Genomic DNA, 25,257 nt, shown 5'->3' with positions numbered 1-25,257 from the left:
TCGGGCTGCCGTGTGTTCGTAGCGCAGCACGCTAACCACTGCGCCACCGCTCCCCACGGACACGCACACACACACACAAACACGTGCTCTCACTCGGGTATATAAACCCAGCCGCGCATCCACATGGCTCAGATCACACTTCCCCTCTCTGCCTCTGAGCTCGCTACGCGTTTGGTGCTGTTCCTGCTGCAGGTGCAGCTCTTCCTAGCTGCTGTTTGTGCCGCTATTAGTGGTGGTGGTGCTGCTACTGCTGGTAGTGATTGTTGTTGGAGCTGATGCTGTTACGGCTGTCAGTGCTAGCGGTGCTGTTGCCTCCGCTGCTGTTGTTGGTGCTGCTGCTGGTTCCTAGTCGTGCTGCTGGTGGTTGTGCTGTCACTGCTGGTGGTGCTGCTGTTGCTGCTGCTACTGCCGGTACTGGCGGTGCTGTTGTTGGTGGTGCTGCTGCTGGTGCAGACGTCTCTTCGGAACTGTGGGACTTTGCTGACTGAGCCATGCGCCTGTGTCTGTACGCAGCGCTTGTGTCCACCCTGGTGGCTCAACTCCTCGCTGGGGGTAAGATTCACCCGCTCCGGGCACACGGCAAACCCCTCTGCTCTCACAATCACGCCAGTCCGATAAATGCTGTTCCAGAAATGTTGTTGGCACCCCACCAATTGCACATCGCCTTATTTTGTCCTCCCGATGCTCACTCACGTCGTCCTCATAATTATCGGAATGTCGGGTACAATCATCATCCTACTGTCTAGAATGATTAAGGATAGGCATACCATGTACTCGAGTGGTAGTAGTGCCTGAGGCTGATCAATTAAGCCAGCGTTCACGAAAATACGCAGGGTCATATCCAACCCCACATCACACTCGGGCGTTGCCTGTTAATTCCAAATCGTTGCATGCGATTGCCCGGGGACAGAGTTGTGGCGCAGTGCTTAGCTCACTGCGCCATGAATCTGACAAACCCGAGTTCGATTTCCGGCCACGGCTAACATCAGTGACGAGCGATATCTGATATGTTTGGGGTCACGTGAGCGCAACGCATTCAGCGAAGAATGAATGAGTCTGAACCGGTCCTGTGACCTTCATCCAGCAGTGGACTGACAACGGACTCCGTATATCTTCGTAATCGCCATTTAAAGTGGGTTTAAATGAAAATACTCGGAGAACGGCACGCACTCCAAACGTGGATAGCGGTCGGAAATGCGATACGAAGGTCGGGTCAGTAACCCGCTTGTTGTACTGCCCCTCCCAGGCACCTGGCACCCTGTGGATGGGAGACTCATCCTCATGATTCGTCCATGAAGCGCTGCTGTTAACGGCCACAATCGATTAATGTCAACTCTTCAACTTACAGATGCCGCACGTCGATGTTTTTAGATCCGCGCGTGGTCGTTACGCTGCGCGTTGGGCTCACGTGATCCCTGCAGCCACATATATGCCGCCACAATCAACCGCAATGTTGATATTAAAGTAATGAGATTTCACACTCTGGCTCTTACACCACAACCTAAAGTAGCCGCTGATACCCGCTGTAAGCTGTGTGATTATCTCCTTTTTTTCAACTCTCCGGGGTTACTCCCATGTTAACCACCACGGCATGGGGAGGCCCTCATCCAGCAGTGAATTGGCATATGCATTCGGCGGAGTGAAATCGGAAGGCTCCACTCGGCTCATCTTGCGTCCAGAGTAGATTTTTTTTAAAAAGAGCGCGTTGTGTTAAATCAACAGTGGCTGCAATTTTTTTTATGGGGCCCTGCCATAGCAATGTGGAATTTCCACCACCGGACTAAAGCTGCCAACGGACAGGAGCACTGTTCCGTTTGTAGGTGAATGTTATCCCCTTATATCGGTGGCTTTTTTCATTGCACAAATGTTGAGACTCATTCAAGACTGTCTCGGTGAATGTAATGCATGATTGTGATTGGTGATTGGCTTAGAAAACCCGACGTTAGGTTGCAGTCATTGATTACAATTGTGTGCTGTGTTGAATGCAGTGTTCCGTTTGTGACTATGCATGTGTACACATAATTGAAAAACACGTACACGTGACAACCACACACACGGACACAACAATCGCCTCCCCCCCCCCCCCCACATGAGAAAAATATTTTCGGGTGGTGGAGGGTTAAATTATTTTTTAAAATTACCATAAAACTATGACGTGGCCTAACCCAAAAGCAAATGTGAAAAAAACCACAACGCATTCGTCAATAACACTGGCCTGAAAAGAAAAGCATTTATACAATAGGCGACGTTTGGAACGATCGCCCTTCATAGCGCGTAACTGGGAGGCGTGCTGTACAGAAGGGCCATTGCCTGAAACGTCGCCTAATATATATTGCTTTACTTTGCGGGCAGTGTTTTCTGAACGCGAGGTTGTGTTTGTGCATGTGCACCACTGCCAACGCAGCAGCAACAAATACTTTGTTTCGACAAATGTGGATCACAGTGTTGGCGACGACTGTGCCACGTTTTAGCTCGCGACGCACAGGCCGGGAGACACGTGGTGTTTGCGAGCACCCATTTAGGTTTTTTGCACGGCTCTGTGGCAAGCGCCACGTGAAACCGCGCTTGTCTTGCTCGTGTAGTTTACACGCAGAGATTGGAACTCGTTTAGGGCAGAGTCGACCTAGAGGAGGATAGATTTAGACACCACTTGCCAATGATGTTAGTGGCCATTGCCAGGAATCGAACTCGGATGGGCTTGGTTCGTAGAGCGTGGCGCAAATCTTTACGCCACCGCTCCCCACGCAAAAAAATACATCTCAACGCACACGGGCGCACATAAACACGTAAATACACACACACACACACGTGTCCCCACACTCGCATACATAAACACTAATAGTAAAAAGCCAAAAATACCCATTGCGAAAAGTGTTAGTTATGAGCACTTTCCAAGGGCGTAGCAACAAAGACAAAGATCCTCCGTACAACATTTGACAGACTCGGGGCAAGTGCTGTTCGCGAGCATCTATTAAGGCCAACCACTGCAGGACCGCTCCCCACACACAACACGCATAAACAACACGCAAACACAGAGGCGTTCGTTTCCATACAATCTGCAACATCAGAATTCACTGATGTGCATGCACAGCACAGCGTGGAAGATGTATTCAAGACATGACCCCCACATCGCGGTCATTTCATAACAATACCGTTAGGGATTCATTTCAGCCGGGACGCTGTTGCAGGAATTGCTTTGACACCCAGACACATCCATGTCCCCCTCGTGTTGGCCTCACCGTGCCCTATATTCCTGTAAACCTCTCCTTGAGATTTGCAGAAATTAGGTACAATAATATAGGATCATCATTATTATTATTGTTAAGGATCCCTTGCACTCTGGTGGTAGTCCCTTACGCCGATATTCCCAAACTCCGAGCCAGCCTTGCAGTCTTCCGGAAAATACCGAGTTTGAAATTCGGCCCCGACGATAGACACGCTCACCGCAAGTCGCAATGTTTGTACGATTTTGTATATATACTTTTTTTATAATCCAGTGTTAATCGAACGGGCTTAATTGCGCTGTTCACCCATTGTTTAATTGGACTCACCGAGGGTAACTCTCGCGCGCGTCGAATTGGATTGTTGCGCGTCAACTCTGCAATAGAAGCCCAGCTGCAGACACGGAGAGGTCATGGGTCGCGGGGGATCATGAGATGTTCTTAAGTGACCGTTCTGCTCCCCGGGGGGGTGGGGGGGGGGCTCTGGATCAGTTGACGGTTTAATTTCAGGGATAATTCGGGTCTTCTTAAGCTAGAAAGACAAAGATCCCCCGTATAGCCCTGCAAGGGACTGTTAAGGCAAGTGTTAGCGAGCACCTACGAAGGCCGGCACGGTACACGAGGGGGTGGGTGGCCAACACCACGCCCGACCGCCTTTGTCTTCCCAGTGGCTATGTATTTTACACACCGCACCAGGTACTCATTTTAGGCTGAGTCTACCTAGGGAAGGCCCAGAGTTAGTTCAGATAATCGGCCGTGAGCGGAATTCGAACTCGGGTCGCGCAGCGCCCTAAACGCACACACGTACACACACAGAGAGCGTTGGTGCACACCAAGGCAAAGATCCCCTGTGTAGCCTTGACAGGTTGTGAGGGCGATTGCGGTTAGCGAGTGCCTATTGAGGCCGGCACCGCATACGAGGAGGTGAGTGGCCAGGACCACAACCAGCCGCCTTCATCACCTCTTTACTGACGCTTCACACACCAGGAATTAATTTAAGGCCGAGTCGACCTAGGGGGGAGGCCCAGGACCGATGCATATATTCGTCAACGATGTCGACAAGGGTTTGGAGCGCAGCACGCCGCCGCTCCCCACTCGCATACAACGCAAGAGGCGCGCAGAGGCGCACAGAGGCGTGCACGCACCCGTGTCTAATCTGTCTCCTGTCCCCCGCTAACAATGTCGCTCTCTGCTTGTGGCGGTGCCGGGGGGGGCCCACAGACGCGGCGGCCGCGGGGGGTCGTGCCGCCGCGCGGACTCGCACCAAGAGATGCTCCTGCGCGTCCTTCCTCGACAGGGAGTGCATCTACTACTGCCACCTCGACATCATCTGGGTCAACTCGCCCGAGTGAGTCCTTCTCTCGGTGGTTTTCGTTGTTGTTGTTGTTGTTGGTTATTTTTTCGTAGGACCCTCCTGGAGTTTTAAACACGGGACACATATTCTGGGATTAAGAGGGGTGGGGGGGAGAGTGAAGGAGACACAGAGAGGGGTCGGGGAGAGGCAAGGAGAAAGAGGGGGTGAAGGAGGGGGGATGTGATGGAGGGTGACAGGGAATGCGTGAGAGAGAGAGAAGATGAATGAGTTCGTGGGACTTAATGAGAGGATGAGTGAGTGAGAGCGACAGGATGGATCGTTGCAAGAGAGAGGGATAATGGCTGTCGAATGAAGTATTGTCATTAGGATGAGACTGAACAAATTAATACATTAATGATAGAAAGCATAAGTGAGGATGAATGAATGAATGAGAGATGAGAAAATAAGTGTATGAATGATAGGGGGTAATAGGGTAGAATGGGGTGGGGGGAGGATTAGTGAGATTGAATGAGAGAGATAATGACAACAGGAACATGGCAGAATGTGAGAGAGGCGAGAAGATTGAGTTTAATTGAACGACGATGTGAGAGGGTACAGATGAGTGAGCGAGAGCTGGGCAATGAGTGAATACATGAGAATGAGGCGATGGGTGGCACGTGTGAGAAAGAGCCTCTATGCATGAGATAGGATTAGTGAACGAGAGGATCGGTGAATGATACAACGAATGAGAATTAATGATTTTTTTTTTTAAAATGAATGAAAGAGAGAAAGGATTGATGAGTTGGATACATTTAGAGAAGCAGTGAGAGAGGGTGGAGTGTTGGATGAGTAAGTGAAATAATTAACAATTGACTGAATGGTAGAACGAGATTAAATATATGAATGTATGAGAGATTGAATTAGAGATGAGAGAGAGAGAGTTACAGTTTGTGAAAACGAGAATCAGAAAAGAGAGAAGTGTCGGCAGAGGACTCGTGAGTGACAGACAATGCGAATACTATGAAGGATGAGAGACGATATGAATTCATGAGGAAATAAATAAGTGAGAGATGAGATCAATGCGTTTGAAAGAGGATGCGTAAGTGAGAGACATTGGGGGAGACGAGAGAGAGGGAGAGATACGATGAGAGAGTAAGATGAAAAATAAATATCGTAAGGGGAGGGACGAGAGAGAGAGACTTTTATAAGTTTATTCACCAGCGGCAAAATGCCCTGGAATTTTGCAATATTCAAGCCTTAATGGCCACACCAAAAAGCACAGCTCACCATCCCACCGCCGCCCCGCGACACGCAACGCCGGCACTACAATCCCCACGCACCGGCCGCGCAACAGCATCCGACGCGCTGTGTCATTTCTAGCTTTGGCACCTCTTTGCTTGGCAGGGCCCCCCCGCTTATTCCACACTTCCTCCCCTGATGGTTCGAGGTCACAGTCATCGGTAACATCACCACCGCTAGACAACGCGGCCCGTGCGCCACGCCACCGCGCGAGCCACACCGCCACGTGCACATTCATCCACGTCACATGTGCCACACCGCTGCGCACGCACCACCACCCCGCGAGATTTCCGCGACACATGTGTCACACCACCGCATGCACCATACTGCGACGCGCACGTCACGCCACAGGTACGCGTGCCACAGCGCCCTGCGCCACACCGCGGCACGTGCGCCGCACCGCCTGGTGCGACCCACCGCCGCGCACGTGCGCACATTTTTGGTCCGCCGCGTGCGCCACACCTCAGCACATGTGCCGCGCCGCCAAGTGCGTCACACCGCTGAGTGAGTTCTGCACCACCGCGCGCGCTACACCATGCCACGTGCGTCACGCCGCCTCACTCCGCGTGACACACCGCGGCGCGTGTCCCGCGCCGCCAAGCGCGCCACACCGCCGCGCACACACCACATTATTCAGACCGCCGCGTGCGCCACACCTCAGCACATGTGCCGCACTGCCAGGCGCGTGCGCTGCACGGCCGGACTGTCACGCGCTCCGCTCCACCACGCGCGCTGTACCGCCGCATACGTCCTGCCCGCGTCGCCGCGTCTAACGCCCGTTTCGACTCGATCATTAAAAAGTGAAGGTCAGTTCACCATTCGTGTTGGTGCAGAGGGCCTGACCGGCCCCCCACCGCTCCTGGAACACGGCGTGCGCATCTCCAACCTGGGAAAAGTACGCGTGCTCCAGCCGGAGCCTCGCTTTCAGCAGACCTTTCAGCGTTGCCTCCGCTGAACAACTATCGTCCGTGTCACCTCGCAGTTTCTTTTTTCGCGTTTTGTATACTGCCATCTTGGCTTGCGCGCAGACAAAGTTTGCCAGGATGTGGCGCTTGTCCGCCCGGTACGGTACCCCGCATATAAAGACGCTCTTGTAGAAGGGCACCCCCAATTTCTTAAACACGGCTCCCAGGAGTCTGAACAGCGGGTCCAGCCGCGAGCACCCCACGTACTGGTGGGCGAGGTCCTCCCTCGCGCCACAGAACACGCACAGGTCTGATGCCCCCGGGGTGACCTTGCTGATCCACGCCGCCGAGGGCAGCGTCCAATGCGCCAGCCTCCACTGGAGGTCCCCGCTGCGCTTTGCCACGGGGGCCTTGTAGAGCTGTTTCCACTGGGGGGTGGTGTCGATCAAGGGAGAGAAGAACTCCCTCCACTTCGTGTCCGGTAGGTTTTCCAGCTCTCGACACCGCAGTGTTTTGACGCAGCAGTCGTACAGCACCCGCTTGGAGGCACCCTTGAGGGCCACGTCTCTGCAGTTCGCGAGCTTGAGCAACCTCCCTGCCTCACAGCGCCCGGGGGGCTGGATGCAGGAGACGCGCAACTCCTGGAAAGCGGGGGGAGGGGAGGGGGGGGGGGGAGGAGGAGGGCGGCGGCCGTGCGGCACCGCTGTCTCCTGGCGTTTCTAGCTGCAAACGCAGCTTCCGCATCGCCGCGATCGCCTCTCGCAACAACTTTTCTCCGGCCATCATGGAGCGGAGCCCAGCGGCGCCGCTCACCTCAGCTGCGTTCTTCCATTTGGAGCGGCCGTCCTGGCTCTTCACAAGATCCCTAACCGTTCGCACTCCTGCCGAGGCGAAACGGAGGGCCAGCGTTCCCTCCTCCCTGATTCCGTCGAGGAGGCTATTGTGGAACAGGGGTTCGGTCATGAAGCCGTTAAGGCCGTGGTGCGGGCTCGCCCTGCTCCATTCCAGGCTCCGCCACGCCTCCAACAGGCTCTGGTAATAGCCCGGCAGTCCGGTGCAATCGACTAGGGACAGGTCCATAAGGAAGAGCTCCCTCCCATATCCCAGCCGCCCGCCCGCATTTCTCAGCAGGGCGAGGGCCAGCGACGTCCGGGGCAGCTCTTCTTGCTCATATAGCAAGTTTCTCACGGCCTGGAGCCTGAAGCTCATCACTCGAGCGGTGACGTCTACCAGGCCCTGGCCGCCCTCACCCACCGGCAGGCAGAGGACCCCTGGCCTCATCCAGTGCTTGCCGTTCCAGACAAAGTGGGCAAGCGACCTGTTCGCCCTCGTGAGTAACCAGCCCGGGGGTTGGAGGGCCTTGGCTCTGTGCCACAGCACCGAGGCTGCCAGGTTATTCCCTATGAGCACTCTCCCCCTGAAGGACATTTGTGGGGCAAGATGTGCCCACGCTCTCAGTTTAGCATCAAATACGTCGCTCATCTCGGTCCAGTTTTTGTGAACGACTTGGGGCTTCCCTAGGTACACTCCGAGATACTTCACGCCCTCACCCTGCCAGGTGACTCCGCCTGGGAGGAGCACGGAACTCACTGCACCTTGTGACCCCATCCATAACGCCTCACACTTCCGCCAGTTGACTTTGGCGCAGGAGGCCTTTTCATAGACCTCCACCGCCCGGCAGAGTGCAGCGACGTCCTGCGCGTCGTTGATCACGGCGCATACGTCGTCCGCATATGCGGAGAGCTTTATGACTGCATTCTCTGGCCCCGGGACCACGAACCCGGACAAGGTGTTTCTCAGGCGTCGCAAGAGCGGCTCAAGGGACAGGGTGTAGAGGAGCCCCGAGAGAGGGCACCCCTGCCTGACTCCTCTTGTCACGGGAACAGGGCAGCCCAGCCTTTGATTGATTTTTATGAGGCTGGATATGCCCGTATATAGGAGGTGCACGTGTGCCGTGAAGTTCTGGCCGAACCCTAAGGAGAGGAGCAGTCTTCTCAGGTACTCGTGGCTTACCCTGTCGAACGCCTTCTCCTGGTCCATGAATAGGAGACCTGCATCCATGTCGTGCATCTCGGCGAGGGAGATCACATCCCTGACCGTGCCGATGTTGTCATAGATGCAGCGGCCGGGGATGCAATACGCCTGCTCGGGTTGCACGAGCTGACCCACCACCTCTTTGAGGCGGTTTGCCAGCGCCTTGGCGAATATTTTATAGTCGGCGCACAGGAGGGAGACGGGCCGCCAGTTTTCTATGCGACGCAGGTCCCCCTTCTTAGGCAACAGGGTGACCACCGCCCTCCTGCAGCTCTGCGGGAGTTCCCCGTCCCGCAGGCTCTCCTCCAGCAGCCCCAGCAGGCAAGGGCCGAGTACATCCCAGAAGGTCTCGTAGAACTCAACTGGCAGCCCATCGATCCCTGGGGATTTGCCAGCTGCCAGACCTTTCATGGCAGTGTGCAGCTCCTCCAGGGTGACGGGGCTTTCCAGTTTGTCTCTCTCCGCGTCCCCCAGAGTAGGGCCCGCAGCTAGTAGTTCTTCAACCGCCTCGTCCTGTACGTGCTCAGCCTTGAACAGGTGTGAATAGAAGTCCTTCGCGATCCTAGCAATTTCCCCCTCGGCAGTTGCTGTCTTCCCCTCTGGGGTAAGCAACCCTGAAATGTTGTTCTCATTGCTCGAGGGTCTATTGCCTAGCCTAAAGAAATACTTTGAGGGAGAGTCCGTCTGTGCCAGGTGTTGCACCTTTTTGTGCACAAACGAACTATGTGCCTGTTGGTCCGTGACGGCCCTAAAAAGTCGCCGCTTCTCCAGCAGCACCTCGCCCTCGTTGTTGTCCGCGTCCTGGGCCGAGCCCATCTCAGCCTCGAGCAGCAGCAGCTCGCTCGCCAGGTGTTTCACCGTCTCCTCCTTGGCGGCGGCGTGCTGGCTCGAAAGCTGTAGACAGAGGGCCCTAATTTGCGCTTTAGTGTGTTCCCACCATCGCTGACCAGAGCTGAAACTGCTCCTAGTTGCTGCCCAGTGTGACCAACAGGCCCTGAATGCCTCCGTGAAATTTTCGTCCTCAAGCAGCTGCACGTCGAGTTTCCAGTAGGGGCAGCGACGCCTCTCCCTGGGGACTCGCAGCAGTGCTGAGACCAGGTGGTGGTCAGAGAAACCGGATGGGGTGATGTTGCTGCCCCCGAGCCGGTTAGCGCTGTCCGCACTGATGTACAGCCGGTCCAGCCTGGCGAGGCTCATCCTCCCCTGCAGGCCCGCGCGGCACCAAGTGTATTGCCTCTGGCCTGGGTGTTGCAGTCGCCACGTGTCGAGCAAACCCAGTTGCTGCACCATGTCGGCTAATGGCCGTGCGGATTCCGGGTGGGGCTCAGCACTATTGCGGTCGAGAGCCGGGTCGAGGGTGCAGTTCATATCTCCCCCCACGACCGTGAGCACCCCGTCCGCACTGCCTGCCTCCAAGGCATTCCGCAGTGTGCCGGAGAAAAAGCGTTTTCTCTCACTGGTCTTACTCGGCGCATAAACGTTGAAACACCGTAGCCTCGTGTTGTTTAACACGAAGTCTACAGATATCAGATGGCCTTTTTGGATCTCTCTGAAGGCCACGCCTTCCGGGAGAAACTTTGGACTAAACACAATTGCAACACCAGCGCGGTTGTCTTCTCCATGACTGAAAAAGGTCTGACTGCCCAAGAGGTGCTGGCGCTGGGCCTGCAGAGTTGCGTCAAGGTGCGTTTCTTGCAGAAACGTCACATCCGCTTTCTGCTCGCTAATGAAGCTGCAGATGCGGTGCCACCTCTGATCGCTTCGAGCTCCGTTGCAGTTTAAACTCGCGATCCTTACACCTGAGGAAGCCATGGCTTTAGGCGTCGGCTTCAGCAACGGCATCAGCGGGGGGGCACTCCGGTTGGGACATGCTCCCCTTTCTTGCCTTCTGCATGAAACCCCTCAGCCGATTGCCTTCCTGCGGGGTGCATTTGTGCTTTTCCATGTCGCTGATGATTGTCTGCGCGACCTTCAAGAAGGCCTGCGCATCGGGGAAAGAATCTCCGATGTCGACCCCCCGCTTCTTGTAACTAGTTCGGAGGAATTCGACAATCTTGCCGGGTGTGTACTCTCGTTTCTTCTTAACATGTGAGTAGCTCCCCTCACTCAAGTTGTCTTCTATCTCTAACTCCGACCCTCCGTCGTCTGAGTCTCCCGGCACGCTTGTGTGAGGCTCGGTGGTTACCTCTTCCAACGCACCGTGCCGATCGGAGGTGTCTTCCAACTCGGGCCGGCTCCCCTCTGCGGCCTCTGCCTCCCTCACCTGGTCGGGTGAGGAGGTGAGCTGGTCGTCACCCCCGAGCGCCGTGTCATCGGCAGGCTCATTGGTGGCTTCCAGCACCCCCCCCCCTTCCGGGGCAGCTGAGTCCAGGTCTGGTGGTCGCCCCTCTGTCTCGGCATCAACCGGCCGGTGGGCCTCGTCAATGACGATCACCTCACCCTGTGGCTCGGCCTCACCGCCGCGCCCTGCTGTTGCGTTCGGGCGGTTGTCCCGTTCGTCACTGTCGCTGTTGTCTTTCTCGGCGGCGGCGGCGGCCACGCGTTTTGGAAAGGTGCCACCGCGCCCCCCCCCCGCATTGCCTCCTCTCGCCTTCCGCTTTCTCGACTCAACGACGGTGAAACCCTTTTCCCCGCCGTCAGTCCTTGGCTGCGCGTGACCATCAGCAGAGTCGGTGGAGGTCTGCTGCTGCTGCTGCAGCTGCTGCTGCCGCGGTGGCGGCGCCTGCTGCTGCTGCTGCAGCGGCGGCGACGCCTGCTGCTGCTTTTGCTGCTCCCGCACTTCTGCTGCTGCTGTCTGCGCAGGCGGAGCTGCTTTTCCCCTTTCCTGTTTGTTTGCCGTGCAGTGTTTTCGGGTGTGTCCGACACCACCACACCCGTAGCACTTCGGCGCGGCCGTGGAGGCATACACGGTATAGACGTGACCATCAATGGTGTACTTGAAGTTCACATCCAATTCCGTGTTGCCTTCCTTTAAGATCATAAACGTTTGACGCTGCAGCGACAAAACGTGTGCTAGCTTTGGGTCTTTCGACCTCAAAGGCAGCATAATTATATTCGAGATCACTGTGCCGAAGCGCTGTAGATCTCGGCGCAGTTCGGTGCCCTTGAGAAATGGCGGCGCACCTGAGAGCATCACCCTGATGGCGGGCGACGAGAGCGGGGTGCACTGCACAAACAGCCCTTCCCCGACGTCGAGCCCCGTCTCTACCAGGCGCGCCACCATACTCTCCTGGGTCACGTACACCACCACACCTCGGTCTTGCCTTTGGGCGGTGAGGATGCCCGCATGGCCCACACACGTGGCCACAGCAGCAGCGACGATGTCGGCTGTGATCTCGGGCGGTGGATAGCAGATTAAACCGTTCCTTCGCGAAAGACACTCGAGCCTTGGATATTGCGCCATGGTGGAAAGGCAGCAGTAACCGCAGGTCTTAGCGAGAAAGGGAAACGAAAAGAACGATGACTCTCCCTTTCAGGCCAGGCACAGGCTCTCACCTGAGCCCAGGCCTCTGTCCGCTCACCTGGTGGAGCAGGAGCGACCACTAGGTGTGGCCTCTCCGCACGGGGGCGAGAGAGAGAGAGAGAGAGAAAAGAGAGAGAGAGAGAGGGGGGAGGAACGAGAGAGTGCCTCATCGGAGAGGTGAGGAGAGGTGAGTCGATGAGTGACTACAGGAGTGAGTGAGTGAGTGAGTGAGTGGAGGAGTGAGTGAGTGGAGGAGTGATTGGAGGAGTGAGTGGATGAGTGAGTGAGTGAGTGAGTGAGTGAGTGAGTGAGTGAGTGGAGGAGTGAGTGAGTGGTGGAGTGATTGGAGGAGTGAGTGGAGGAGTGAGTGAGTGAGTGGAGGAGTGAGTGAGTGGAGGAGTGAGTGGAGGAGTGAGTGAGTGAGTGAGTGGAGGAGTGAGCGAGTGAGTGAGTGGAGGAGTGAGTGAGTGGAGGAGTGAGTGGAGGAGTGAGCGAGTGAGTGAGTGGAGGAGTGAGTGGAGGAGTGAGTGAGTGGAGGAGTGAGTGAGTGAGTGAGTGGAGGAGTGAGTGGAGGAGTGAGTGAGTGGAGGAGTGAGTGAGTGAGTGAGTGGAGGAGTGAGCGAGTGAGTGAGTGGAGGAGTGAGTGAGTGGAGGAGTGAGTGGAGGAGTGAGCGAGTGAGTGAGTGGAGGAGTGAGTGGAGGAGTGAGTGAGTGGAGGAGTGAGTGAGTGAGTGAGTGGAGGAGTGAGTGAGTGAGTGAGTGAGTGAGTGAGTGAGTGAGTGGAGGAGTGAGTGAGTGAGTGAGTGGAGGAGTGAGTGGAGGAGTGAGTGGAGGAGTGAGTGAGTGAGTGAGTGGAGGAGTGAGTGGAGGAGTGAGTGAGTGGAGGAGTGAGTGGAGGAGTGAGTGAGTGGAGGAGTGAGTGGAGGAGTGAGTGGAGGAGTGAGCGAGTGAGTGAGTGGAGGAGTGAGTGGAGGAGTGAGTGAGTGGAGGAGTGAGTGGAGGAGTGAGTGAGTGGAGGAGTGAGTGAGTGAGTGGAGGAGTGAGTGGAGGAGTGAGTGAGTGGAGGAGTGAGTGAGTGAGTGAGTGAGTGGAGGAGTGAGTGAGTGGAGGAGTGAGTGAGTGAGTGAGTGAGTGGAGGAGTGAGTGAGTGGAGGAGTGAGTGAGTGAGTGGAGGAGTGAGTGGAGGAGTGAGTGGAGGAGTGAGTGGAGGAGTGAGTGAGTGAGTGAGTGGAGGAGTGAGCGAGTGAGTGAGTGGAGGAGTGAGTGAGTGAGTGAGTGAGTGAGTGAGTGAGTGAGTGAGTGAGTGGAGGAGTGAGTGGAGGAGTGAGTGGAGGAGTGAGTGGAGGAGTGAGTGAGTGAGTGGAGGAGTGAGTGAGTGAGTGGAGGAGTGAGTGAGTGGAGGAGTGAGTGAGTGAGTGGAGGAGTGAGTGGAGGAGTGAGTGGAGGAGTGAGTGAGTGGAGGAGTGAGTGGAGGAGTGAGTGAGTGGAGGAGTGAGTGAGTGAGTGGAGGAGTGAGTGGAGTGAGTGAGTGAGTGGAGGAGTGAGTGGAGGAGTGAGTGAGTGAGTGGAGGAGTGAGTGGAGGAGTGAGTGGAGGAGTGAGTGGAGGAGTGAGTGGAGGAGTGAGTGAGTGAGTGGAGGAGTGAGTGGAGTGAGTGAGTGAGTGGAGGAGTGAGCGAGTGAGTGAGTGAGTGGAGGAGTGAGTGAGTGGAGGAGTGAGTGGAGGAGTGAGTGGAGGAGTGAGTGGAGGAGTGAGTGAGTGGAGGAGTGAGTGAGTGAGTGAGTGAGTGGAGGAGTGAGTGGAGGAGTGAGTGGAGGAGTGAGTGAGTGAGTGAGTGGAGGAGTGAGTGGAGGAGTGAGTGAGTGAGTGAGTGGAGGAGTGAGCGAGTGAGTGAGTGGAGGAGTGAGTGAGTGAGTGAGTGAGTGAGTGGAGGAGTGAGTGGAGGAGTGAGTGGAGGAGTGAGTGAGTGAGTGGAGGAGTGAGTGAGTGAGTGGAGGAGTGAGTGAGTGGAGGAGTGAGTGAGTGAGCGAGTGAGTGAGTGGAGGAGTGAGTGGAGGAGTGAGTGGAGGAGTGAGTGAGTGAGTGGAGGAGTGAGTGAGTGAGTGGAGGAGTGAGTGAGTGGAGGAGTGAGTGAGTGAGTGGAGGAGTGAGTGGAGGAGTGAGTGAGTGGAGGAGTGAGTGGAGGAGTGAGTGGAGGAGTGAGTGAGTGGAGGAGTGAGTGGAGGAGTGAGTGGAGGAGTGAGCGAGTGAGTGGAGGAGTGAGTGGAGGAGTGAGTGAGTGGAGGAGTGAGTGAGTGAGTGAGTGAGTGGAGGAGTGAGTGAGTGGAGGAGTGAGTGAGTGAGTGAGTGAGTGGAGGAGTGAGTGAGTGGAGGAGTGAGTGAGTGAGTGGAGGAGTGAGTGGAGGAGTGAGTGGAGGAGTGAGTGGAGGAGTGAGTGAGTGAGTGAGTGGAGGAGGTGAGCGAGTGAGTGAGTGGAGGAGTGAGTGAGTGAGTGAGTGAGTGAGTGAGTGAGTGGAGGAGTGAGTGGAGGAGTGAGTGGAGGAGTGAGTGAGTGAGTGAGAGGAGTGAGTGGAGGAGTGAGTGGAGGAGTGAGTGAGTGGAGGAGTGAGTGGAGGAGTGAGTGAGTGGAGGAGTGAGTGAGTGAGTGGAGGAGTGAGTGGAGTGAGTGAGTGAGTGGAGGAGTGAGTGGAGGAGTGAGTGAGTGGAGGAGTGAGTGAGTGAGTGAGTGGAGGAGTGAGTGAGTGGAGGAGTGAGTGAGTGAGTGAGTGAGTGGAGGAGTGAGTGAGTGGAGGAGTGAGTGAGTGAGTGGAGGAGTGAGTGGAGGAGTGAGTGGAGGAGTGAGTGGAGGAGTGAGTGAGTGAGTGAGTGGAGGAGTGAGCGAGTGAGTGAGTGGAGGAGTGAGTGAGTGAGTGAGTGAGTGAGTGAGTGAGTGGAGGAGTGAGTGGAGGAGTGAGTGGAGGAGTGAGTGAGTGAGTGGAGGAGTGAGTGGAGGAGTGAGTGGAGGAGTGAGTGAGTGGAGGAGTGAGTGGAGGAGTGAGTGAGTGGAGGAGTGAGTGAGTGAGTGGAGGAGTGAGTGGAGTGAGTGAGTGAGTGGAGGAGTGAGTGGAGGAGTGAGTGAGTGGAGGAGTGAGTGGAGGAGTGAGCGAGTGAGTGGAGGAGTGAGTGGAGTGAGTGAGTGAGTGAGTGAGTGGAGGAGTGAGTGAGTGGAGGAGTGAGTGGAGGAGTGAGTGGAGGAGTGAGTGGAGGAGTGAGTGAGTGAGTGGAGGAGTGAGTGGAGGAGTGAGTGGAGGAGTGAGTGAGTGAGTGAGTGGAGGAGTGAGTGGAGGAGTGAGTGGAGGAGTGAGCGAGTGAGTGAGTGGAGGAGGAGTGAGTGAGTGAGTGAGTGAGTGAGTGAGTGAGTGAGTGAGTGAGTGGAGGAGTGAGTGGAGGAGTGAGTGGAGGAGTGAGTGAGTGAGTGGAGGAGTGAGTGAGTGAGTGGAGGAGTGAGTGAGTGGAGGAGTGAGTGAGTGAGTGGAGGAGTGAGTGAGTGGAGGAGTGAGTGGAGGAGTGAGTGAGTGGAGGAGTGAGCGAGTGAGTGAGTGGAGGAGTGAGTGGAGGAGTGAGTGGAGGAGTGAGTGAGTGAGTGAGTGAGTGGAGGAGTGAGTGAGTGGAGGAGTGAGTGGAGGAGTGAGTGGAGGAGTGAGTGGAGGAGTGAGTGAGTGAGTGAGTGGAGGAGTGAGCGAGTGAGTGAGTGGAGGAGTGAGTGAGTGAGTGAGTGAGTGAGTGAGTGAGTGGAGGAGTGAGTGGAGGAGTGAGTGAGTGAGTGAGTGGAGGAGTGAGCGAGTGAGTGAGTGGAGGAGTGAGTGAGTGAGTGAGTGAGTGAGTGAGTGGAGGAGTGAGTGGAGGAGTGAGTGGAGGAGTGAGTGAGTGAGTGAGTGAGTGGAGGAGTGAGCGAGTGAGTGAGTGGAGGAGTGAGTGAGTGGAGGAGTGAGTGGAGGAGTGAGTGAGTGAGTGGAGGAGTAAGTGAGTGAGTGAGTGGAGGAGTGAGCGAGTGAGTGAGTGGAGGAGTGAGTGGAGGAGTGAGTGGAGGAGTGAGTGGAGGAGTGAGTGGAGGAGTGAGTGAGTGAGTGAGTGAGTGAGTGGAGGAGTGAGTGAAGGAGTGAGTGAGTGGAGGAGTGAGTGGAGGAGGAGTGAGTGAGTGAGTGAGTGAGTGAGTGAGTGGAGGAGGAGTGAGTGAGTGAGTGAGTGGAGGAGTGAGTGGAGGAGTGAGTGGAGGAGTGAGTGGAGGAGTGAGTGGAGGAGTGAGTGAGTGAGTGAGTGGAGGAGGAGTGAGTGAGTGAGTGAGTGGAGGAGTGAGTGGAGGAGTGAGTGGAGGAGTGAGTGAGTGAGTGAGTGGAGGAGGAGTGAGTGAGTGAGTGAGTGGAGGAGTGAGTGGAGGAGTGAGTGGAGGAGTGAGTGGAGGAGTGAGTGAGTGAGTGAGTGAGTGAGTGAGTGAGTGAGTGAGTGAGTGAGTGTAGTGTAGTGAGTGAGTGAGTGAGTGAGTGAGTGAGTGAGTGAGTGAGTGTAGTGAGTGAGTGAGTGAGTGAGTGAGTGAGTGAGTGAGTGAGTGGAGGATGAGTGAGTGAGTGAGTGGAGGAGTGAGTGGAGGAGTGAGTGGAGGAGTGAGTGAGTGAGTGAGTGGAGGAGTGAGTGGAGGAGTGAGTGAGTGGAGGAGTAAGTGAGTGAGTGAGTGAGTGAGTGGAGGAGTGAGTGGAGGAGTGAGTGGAGGAGTGAGTGAGTGGAGGAGGAAGTGAGTGAGTGAGTGAGTGGAGGAGTGAGTGGAGGAGTGAGTGGAGGAGTGAGTGGAGGAGTGAGTGAGTGAGTGAGTGAGTGAGTGGAGGAGTGAGTGGAGGAGTGAGTGGAAGAGTGAGTGGAGGAGTGAGTGAATGAGTGGAGTGAGTGGAGTGAGTGAGTGGTGGAGGAGTGAGTGAGTGGAGGAGTGAGTGGAGGAGTGAGTGAATGAGTGGAGTGAGTGGAGTGAGTGAGTGGTGGAGGAGTGAGTGAGTGGAGGAGTGAGTGGGGATTGGTGGCGCAGCGGTTAGTGCACTGTGCGACGAACCTGGTGACCCGAGATCAATCCTCGCTCACGACCAATCACAGTGACGAATATCTTGAACCGGTCCTGGGCCTCCCTTAGGTCGACTCAGTCTTAGATGAGTGCCTGGTGCTGTGTGTCAACATCAGCACTGGAGAGACAAAGGCGGCCGGGCGTAGTGTTGGCCACCCACCCCCTCCCGTAAAGTGCCGGCCCCTCATAGGTGCTCGCGAACAGCACTTGCCCCGTCAGTCTGGTACAGGCTATACGGGGGATCTTTACATTTGTATGCGCGATGTGAGAAACGGCGCGAGGAGAACGAGACGAGTGAGATGATGAGCCGAAGGTGAGCGAGCGAACGAGCGGGTTGAATGAGAGATCGCAATCGGCGCATTGGCGCTTGCGTCTGTCGCGTCAAGAACGCTGCCGCAACGGACGAGGTGACAAATGAGGTTCCAATGGTGTAAATGCTTCACCCCGAGCTCTCATACTCTGATGGTGCATTGTCTTTGAGTTGTGCGCCTTTTGGCGTCATCTGGTCTAACACCATGTGAGACTAGGCTCTAAGGAAAGCTGTCTCGGGTGTGGACCAATCAACTTCAAGGACAGTGCATACATTATCAGAGTTGCGTTTTTTGTTTGCATTATGACTGCAGGTATTGTGGTCTATGCAAACATGACTCCTTGTAAAAAAAAGGTGTCAGTTTTGTTGCCAGATAGAAGGGTAAATAAACCAATTATCATATTTTTTTACTGGCAAATGAGGTTCCAATGGTGAGGTGACTCGGGTTGATGACGGGCGTCAGAGACGGCCCTCGCCGAATCGCGCACGCACCGCGCGTTGTGCGTTTGAGTAAATGCAGCGCGCGCGCGCACAAGCTTCACTTCGTCACAATCGACCGCTATAAATAGATTGGGAGGCAGAAAGAGTAAGTCGCTGTTGCGAGAACAGACGAAGAGTTCATGAACAGTCGTTCGAAACTGTTCGGAAAGTTAAAGCGGAGCTCGGGCAGGATTGCGTCGCTCGAAGGGGCGATCACCGAGAATAAGGACGGAGCGGCAGCCAAGGAATGGAACGAATACGAGAGTTATTCCGAATAGAGATGGAGCGATGAAATCAGCTCACGTGCAGCTGCTGGGTGAATTGTTGCATCACAGGATCGTGTTGCAGTGGCTTGGGGAGGCCTCCATCCAGCAAAGGATTTATCATCGGTGATGATCTGGATTAAAATTATTAGCTACGGAATAAGCCCTACACCGACATTACGTGGGGGAAGGCTTCATCCAATAGTGGATTGGCAAAGGTTTGTACATTTATTGATATTACGAACACCTCGTGCATCGGGGTCACCCACCCAAGGCCATGCCATGTGGGATCATGCTTTTTTTTTTCTCACCATACTTCACCATGCTTGGTCAGCAAGGATTTGATGGAGGTGGCAGAGGGGGCACCATCGGCTCATGCTATCCCTGACCAGGAATCGAATTGTAGACGCTGGGTCAATAGCAGTGGCACTCTCATCAAGGTGCCACCACTCCACCCTATCCAAGTAACATGTGAAATGTATCTAAAACGAAATATACATCAAGAATAATAGGTTATTTTTTACTTACAGTGCTGCATTCATTTAAAAAAAAAACCTCAAATGGGCTGTGACATAACAACGCCCCTTCCCGCCTCTCTCCCAAAAGTGGACGACCCTGACCAGGCTCCACCTGCTTAGCTTCCAAGATCCAACAGAATCGGGGGCATTATTCCAGATATTTTGAAACTAAAACGATACACGATTTTCATTTTAACAGGTAAGGCCCACTAAGCCATCTGGCTCTTTTTCAGAAGCTACCAGGCCACAAATGATTTCTCAATGAGGTGGCTTATCAAGTGGAAATCTATAGCAGCCAAATACTCTAAACGCATGTTTCTAAATGTGGAGGGAAAACCCGGAGGACCCAGATAAAAATCCACGCGGCCACGGGGAGAACGTGGAATATACAGGCATCAGGGTCGGGATCGAACCCACGACCTCCTGCATACCAGGCGAGGTAGTTAACATCTCCCCACCGCAGAACCCCTGACCACGCTCCAGCCTGCTTAGTTTCCAAGATCCGACAAAGTCTGGAGCATTATTCTAGGTTTTTTGGTCATAGGCAGCTAAGTAAGCCAAAGATGGCAGGAACACGAGACGTGGGTGTCCCCTAAGAACACGTGTTTTTGTTTTGCAATTGGAACCGCTCTTGAGAGCCCTTCAGTGATTTTTGACTTCATGCTGTGGGTTCAACGACGCTTCAGGGACGTCTGGGGATTCAGAGCAACTCCCCGGTATTGATGCAGATCCAGATCCAGGCATCATCGCAGTTGCAGAGGTGGCTCAACTCAAATGGATCTTCATGGTTATTGCATCCACTCGAGCCAGCACTGCTGATATATCCTGCGTTCAAGCCCGAGGTGTGGTTATTTCTCTCTCTATTATGGAGCTCACATTGGCTGTGTCACAGTCACGCAGCCGGCACTGCTGATTGCAAGCCCTGGGTTTGGGTGTCTCTGTCCCTCTCAGTAAGTTCACAATGGCTGTGTCAGATACACTGATGAATAGATTTAATTAATTATTGTGTATAAGACTCAGTTATGTATTTCATTTAAATACATTTACTCTATTAATGTCACAGCTGTTATAGATTTGTGTCACTGTACATTCTATACATTTACACATAATGTAAATTATACACACACTGCTCAGATCAAATGCCTTTCAAGTGATATCAAATTTTGATTTAAAGCTTTCGTGACTGCAGGGATTCATATTCTTGGTTATTTCAGTAAAGTCACGTAGAAGGGAAATAATAAAGTAATATAAGTATAAAAAATATGTTTTTTTATTTTATTTTATTATTTCCCTTCTACGTGACTTTACCGAAAGAACCAAGAATATAAGTGATATCAAGTTTAATGATTTATTTTCATTTATTATTATTTTATTTTATTATTATTTACCCACGTGACTTTACCGATTAAAACCTAAGTGTCTAGTTGTATTGGTCTAATTAAAATAATAACACCGCGCTGTGAACCCCACGACCTGAATAAGATTCCCAGCCACGGCTAACGCCAGTGGTGAGTGGCATCAGAACCTCTTTCCCTCTTTATTACCAACCCGTCGCGCTGGCAGGCTTTGGCCAAGTCTCGCAAACAGCCCCCGCATTCAACGTGGCACGGGGAAGCCCGAAATCCAACAGATGATTTCCATGGGGCTGTCAAATAACAACTTGGCGCACGTGAATTTCAAATCCAAATTCATCGTTCCGAGTTTTTGACACTCGGCGTTTAACTCTTCCCGTCAACGCTGTTAGACGAGTCTAAGCACAAACTGTGTGTCAGTGCTCGCGTGAGTGAGCAATTGGGGGTCGCGTTGATGGCTCACGAAAAATGTGCGGTGCTCATTTAATTGACCGGGATTTTAACTCGGGAAACGATCTTCTGCAGTTCGATTCTCATATGAGCGCAGTGTGATTTATAATATAATCACAGTGCGATTATAATCCCGCACCTCTGATTAGCACGGCTGGCAACGTACTGTGCGAAAGAAGTTCAACACGCATACCTTCTGATCGTGAGTCGGGTGCTTGAACCACAGCAGGACTTATACCTCACGTGGCAGTCTTTCTAACAGTTTCACTCTCGTTGGTGATAATTACTAGTGTAGTATAGCCGCGTTGATCATAACAACGGTAAGCAAACTACATTCCTGAATCGAATTGTGGGCCTGTATCGTGAGCATTTATCGGTTTGTGAGTGGGTGTGGTGGGGGAGGTAGTGGATGAGTGCGCACCTAATGATTCGAGATCATCACTGCGGCATATTCCCACTTCCCAGGGCTTAAATTCAGCTGGGTCTGTCCGGGTCGGTGAGTTTCCATTCCCGGCACACCGCATCAAGTATACCACCGCTATGGCTCTGGCTACTCTACAGTCCTGCCTCGAGGCCTACTTGGGTCAGTGAGAAATGAAACTCGACCGCCAGATTAAAAGACACACGAAGGCCGAGTGCTTTTTACACGCTCCTGTGGATTGCTTGAAACTCAGGGTTTTCCATGCTGCACTAATGTTCGACATGATGGTGTTTTCTTGAAATTTCTAAAATTATTCAGAGTTGCCAGTAGCCAAGCTAACGGGCTCCATCATGTCGAAGTCGGAACTCCACATATCGGTTTCCCTCGCTTCATGCGAGTTCGATTTGTGCGATATCGCATATATGCGGCTAACCTGTTTCTACCCAAAATTCGCTATATGCGGTTTGAATTCACTTATATGCGGCTATGCGGTCGGATGTGGGACAACATTGAGTGTGGACTTGTATGTTGCATTGTGTGCTCTAGTCTACGTGATTCAGATTCGTGCACCCCTGTGTGTGGTTCCCCGAGGCAGACTTTGCAGCAGTGACTACTTGGCTGAGGAGCCCTAATAAAAACGAAAACCAGTCCTCAGTTGTCCATCTGTGTCTCACTGCTACTGTCAGTCGGTCACATTCGCTCAAATTTATTTTCACGGTCACCCAAAACAATAGGACCACAATGCAGTTCTTCGGGAACTGCTGATTGTTTGTCTGCATAATGCACAACGCCGAGGGCCTTTTCGAACGTTCTTTGCGTGTGTTGTGTTAAACCTGAAAAGACGCAAAACCCCTAACCCCTGACCCCATGCGCAGGCTCTGAACCCTCTCTGTCGCGTGTGGCGCTGTCACAGGAAGACGGTGCCGTACGGCGTCGGGAGCAGAGGCCGATCGCGCCGCCACGCGGATCCCAGGGACCAGGGCCGGCCTGGCGGCATCGGCGTCGGCACCACCGGCGGCACCGGCGGAGCGAGAGGCAGCGGAGGAACAGAGGAAGGAGGAGCAGCAGCAACAACAGCAGCAGCAGCAACAACAGGAGGAGGAGGTGGACAACGATGCCTCTGCCAAGACACCACAGACACCGCCTGCTTGACCTTCTGCAGACCCCGGACGCTGCTCATTGGGGAAGGACGAAAACAAACATGAGACGTAGCCGCGCCACCAAACGCCTTCATCATTCCCGAGGCGACAAGCCCTTGGCGAGCCGGTCAACGGGGGTTTCCATCACAAACGCTTAGAACACCAAACGCTGGGCCCGGGCTCCCCCCCCCTCCGCCCGCGGCTCAGCCCACCCCCCGCCACGTGAGTGTTTTGGAAACTCGGGGAAGAAGTAAAAAGAAAATATTGATGAAAAGGGTTCCACGCGCGGCACGCGGTGGAGTCACCGTGACCCGCCACGGTGCTGCGGGGCCCGGGTCGTCGTGTTTTCGGGAGCGCGTCGTTCGGATGGATCGTAGGCGCGGTGTCGCTGGCGCGGACGCGCGGGGCCAGGAGTCCCAGCGGAGTGACGTCCGTCCCGCATCACACGCTCCGATTTTTTTATTATATTCCCCACCCCATCAAAATGCAAAAAAACGTCGCCAAGCCCTTTGTTGTTGGTCCCAAGCGTAGGATCGGCATCCCAAGACGTGGGAAGATCCGTCCACAAAGGATACGACCGCAGCTATGCATGCCGTATTTTTGTTTGAAGGAACGTTGGTTCGCAATTTCACGCCCGACGTGGAGCCGAGAATGCCAACAGCGGTGCTCTTGTTGATCGTGTCTCGAGAATCTCCCCAAGGGGTTTGTTGTCAAAGGAGGAGGCGATGCTTAAAATATGCTCCGTAATTGTTACATTCATTGTTTTGTTCCAGTTCATGTCGCGCCTTTGATTCGTCCAAAATAGCAGACGCTGTCATTTATTTATTGTGTTTTTACAAATATATATTAAAATAAGTGTGGTGCTCGAGTCACAAAATATGTCTTTATATAACCTGCATTTTAAAGCGAACTCCTGTAAAGTGTTTATTGAAAAGTTTTAACTGTACCTTTTTTTGAAATAAAGCCACTGCTTTACAATTGCTAAACAACTCTGGGGAAGTTTAAGATGTCGCCTGCGAACATCGCTCGGTTAAAGGGAAGTGACATCTAAATTTAAGTTCTGGCACATGTCAGCAAAATAACAATACGATATTAATAATTGCAACCTTACCTTTTTTTTTACAAGATATCGTTAATCCAACACCTGCTCTAGTTAATGAGCATTCTCACCAGCTGCACGAATATCGAGCAGACTTAGACGATTCAGTAATTCATACATACTGAACATATTTCAGTTCTTGACTTAAAGCTTTAGTTTTTTTGTATTTTTTTTGTCATTTTCTTTGAACCTATCTACGTGACTTTACCAAAAGACCCAAAGAATATGAATATATTTAGCGTCATTTTGTATTGCAGGTAGGAACAAAGCAACGAAGCCGCAACGTTCTCGGTGGCAATTTCAGGTTAACCTGAATTTGGCCGAGTTACACGGGGTGGAGTAAAAGTGGTGGCCTAGTGGTTAGCACACTGAGAATAAATAATATACCTGGCGTGTGACCTTGGGCGTTTTAGTCAAGGGGCGGCTATTCCTCCGTGGAGAGAATCTGGTGGTGGCTGGGTGGGTGGGTGCCGGGGGAAACGATTGACAAGGATGCGCTAAACTGTTCGTGTCCCGTGGCCGCAGTCTCGCATCGCGGGTACTTGTTCTTTCATCTGCCACGGTAATAATCGGATTGCAGATTACAGCGACGCATTACTCGCCGACACCGTTGACCTCCTCGCACCGTGTGACTGACCGGCTCGGGCAGCTTTGGCCAAGCCGCCACCGCTAATGAAATGCAATTAGCAAAGGGGAGCATGAACACGAGAAGCACTCCGGGTACAAGCTCCCCCCCCCCATCGCCCCCCCCCCGCCACCCGACTGCCTTCCTTTCCCTGACGCCACAAAGCCGCCCCGGCCTCCATCTAACCGAGCAAGTGAAGCAAAAAGCAAATGATCCAGAAAGAACGCAAGGAGCAGGGCAGCAGCGCCACTTAAGACCACCCGTGACCGCCAGCGCCGTGCGTCCACCATTCAGCAGCGCGGCTAATGCAGCAAAGCCGGCGGGGGGGCCCGGACTGAACGCCTCTGTCTCTCTCTCTCTCTCCTGCTCCTCTCCTCTCTCCTTCCACCAAACCTCCCCCCCCCCATGCCGTGCTCCCCTCCCCTCCGACCGATGCCGACCTTCACCCTCCGGGGTTGGGAGGTTGGCTCCTTCGAGGTTAATTCCCACCACCTGCACATTTTTTTTGGAGGGTTTGAGAGGGGAGGGGGGCGGTGGTGCTGGATCAAGCTCGTCGATGTCTCTCTGTCTTCTCTCTTTTTTGTGGTTTTTTTTTTTGAAAATCAACCGGGCGTACAGAATGTGAAGTGGTTGTCCACTCTTTCTCTCTCTCTCTCTCCGCCGCACTCCCCTGCATCTCCCCCCACCTCCCACCCCTCCGTGAGCTGAATGATGGACGCTTGAATCATCGTGCAACAGCTCTCATGCCACCGCAACTGGCGATCCGTTGTGAATGATGTTATTGAGTCATTGATTGGGGAGCGTTGTCGCAGTGGTTGGCGCACTATGAACCTGGTACCGCGTTGGGATGTTTGGTAAATTCATATTGATTTTCAATTCATGAGTGTTACAGGAAATGAGTGCTGCACCGTTGCTCGCTGGATCAGAGCGGTGGTGCAGTGCTTCGCGCACTGCTCTATGCATTTATTTCCAGGCGGCCACAGTTGCCAATCCGTGGCAAGCGATGTCTGAATCCGTTTGGGGCAGCCCCCTTCTTTACCAACTCACATTGTCTAGCGTGGTGAAGTATGGCCAACGCAGTGTGGAGATGCCTCAATCCAACAGTGGGTAGACCCAACATCTGCAAATGAACTAATCGATTAAATAAAATAATTGAAAACAACTAAATAAAAAAACTTTAATAAATAAGTGGAAATCCTCCCCGTAGAGGGCATTAATTCTAGATTTGAATCTTTCTTGCAGTCACGAAAGCTTCAAATCTGGAATTAATGCCCTCTACGGGGAGGATTTCCACTTATC

The 25,257-nt window shown here is 53.7% G+C and overlaps 1 protein-coding gene across 1 annotated transcript in view; it reads left to right on the top strand.

Moving 5' to 3' along the window:
* LOC144932322 (uncharacterized) overlaps window positions 1-23,212 on the top strand; it is a 31,346-nt gene extending 8,134 nt beyond the window's left edge. The window contains exons 3-6 of the mRNA XM_078856262.1: window positions 160-192; window positions 514-552; window positions 4,443-4,569; window positions 22,009-23,212. Of these exons, the coding sequence (XP_078712388.1) occupies window positions 160-192; window positions 514-552; window positions 4,443-4,569; window positions 22,009-22,300 (491 nt within the window). The 3' untranslated portion in view covers window positions 22,301-23,212. The remainder of the gene's footprint in view (window positions 1-159; window positions 193-513; window positions 553-4,442; window positions 4,570-22,008) is intronic.
* Window positions 23,213-25,257: the final 2,045 nt, after the last annotated feature.

Source organism: Lampetra fluviatilis, chromosome 5, assembly GCF_964198595.1.
Source record: "Lampetra fluviatilis chromosome 5, kcLamFluv1.1, whole genome shotgun sequence".
Lineage (NCBI taxonomy): Eukaryota > Metazoa > Chordata > Hyperoartia > Petromyzontiformes > Petromyzontidae > Lampetra > Lampetra fluviatilis.
Note: the sequence above shows the minus strand (reverse complement) of the source record. Positions and strands in the feature narration are given on the sequence as shown.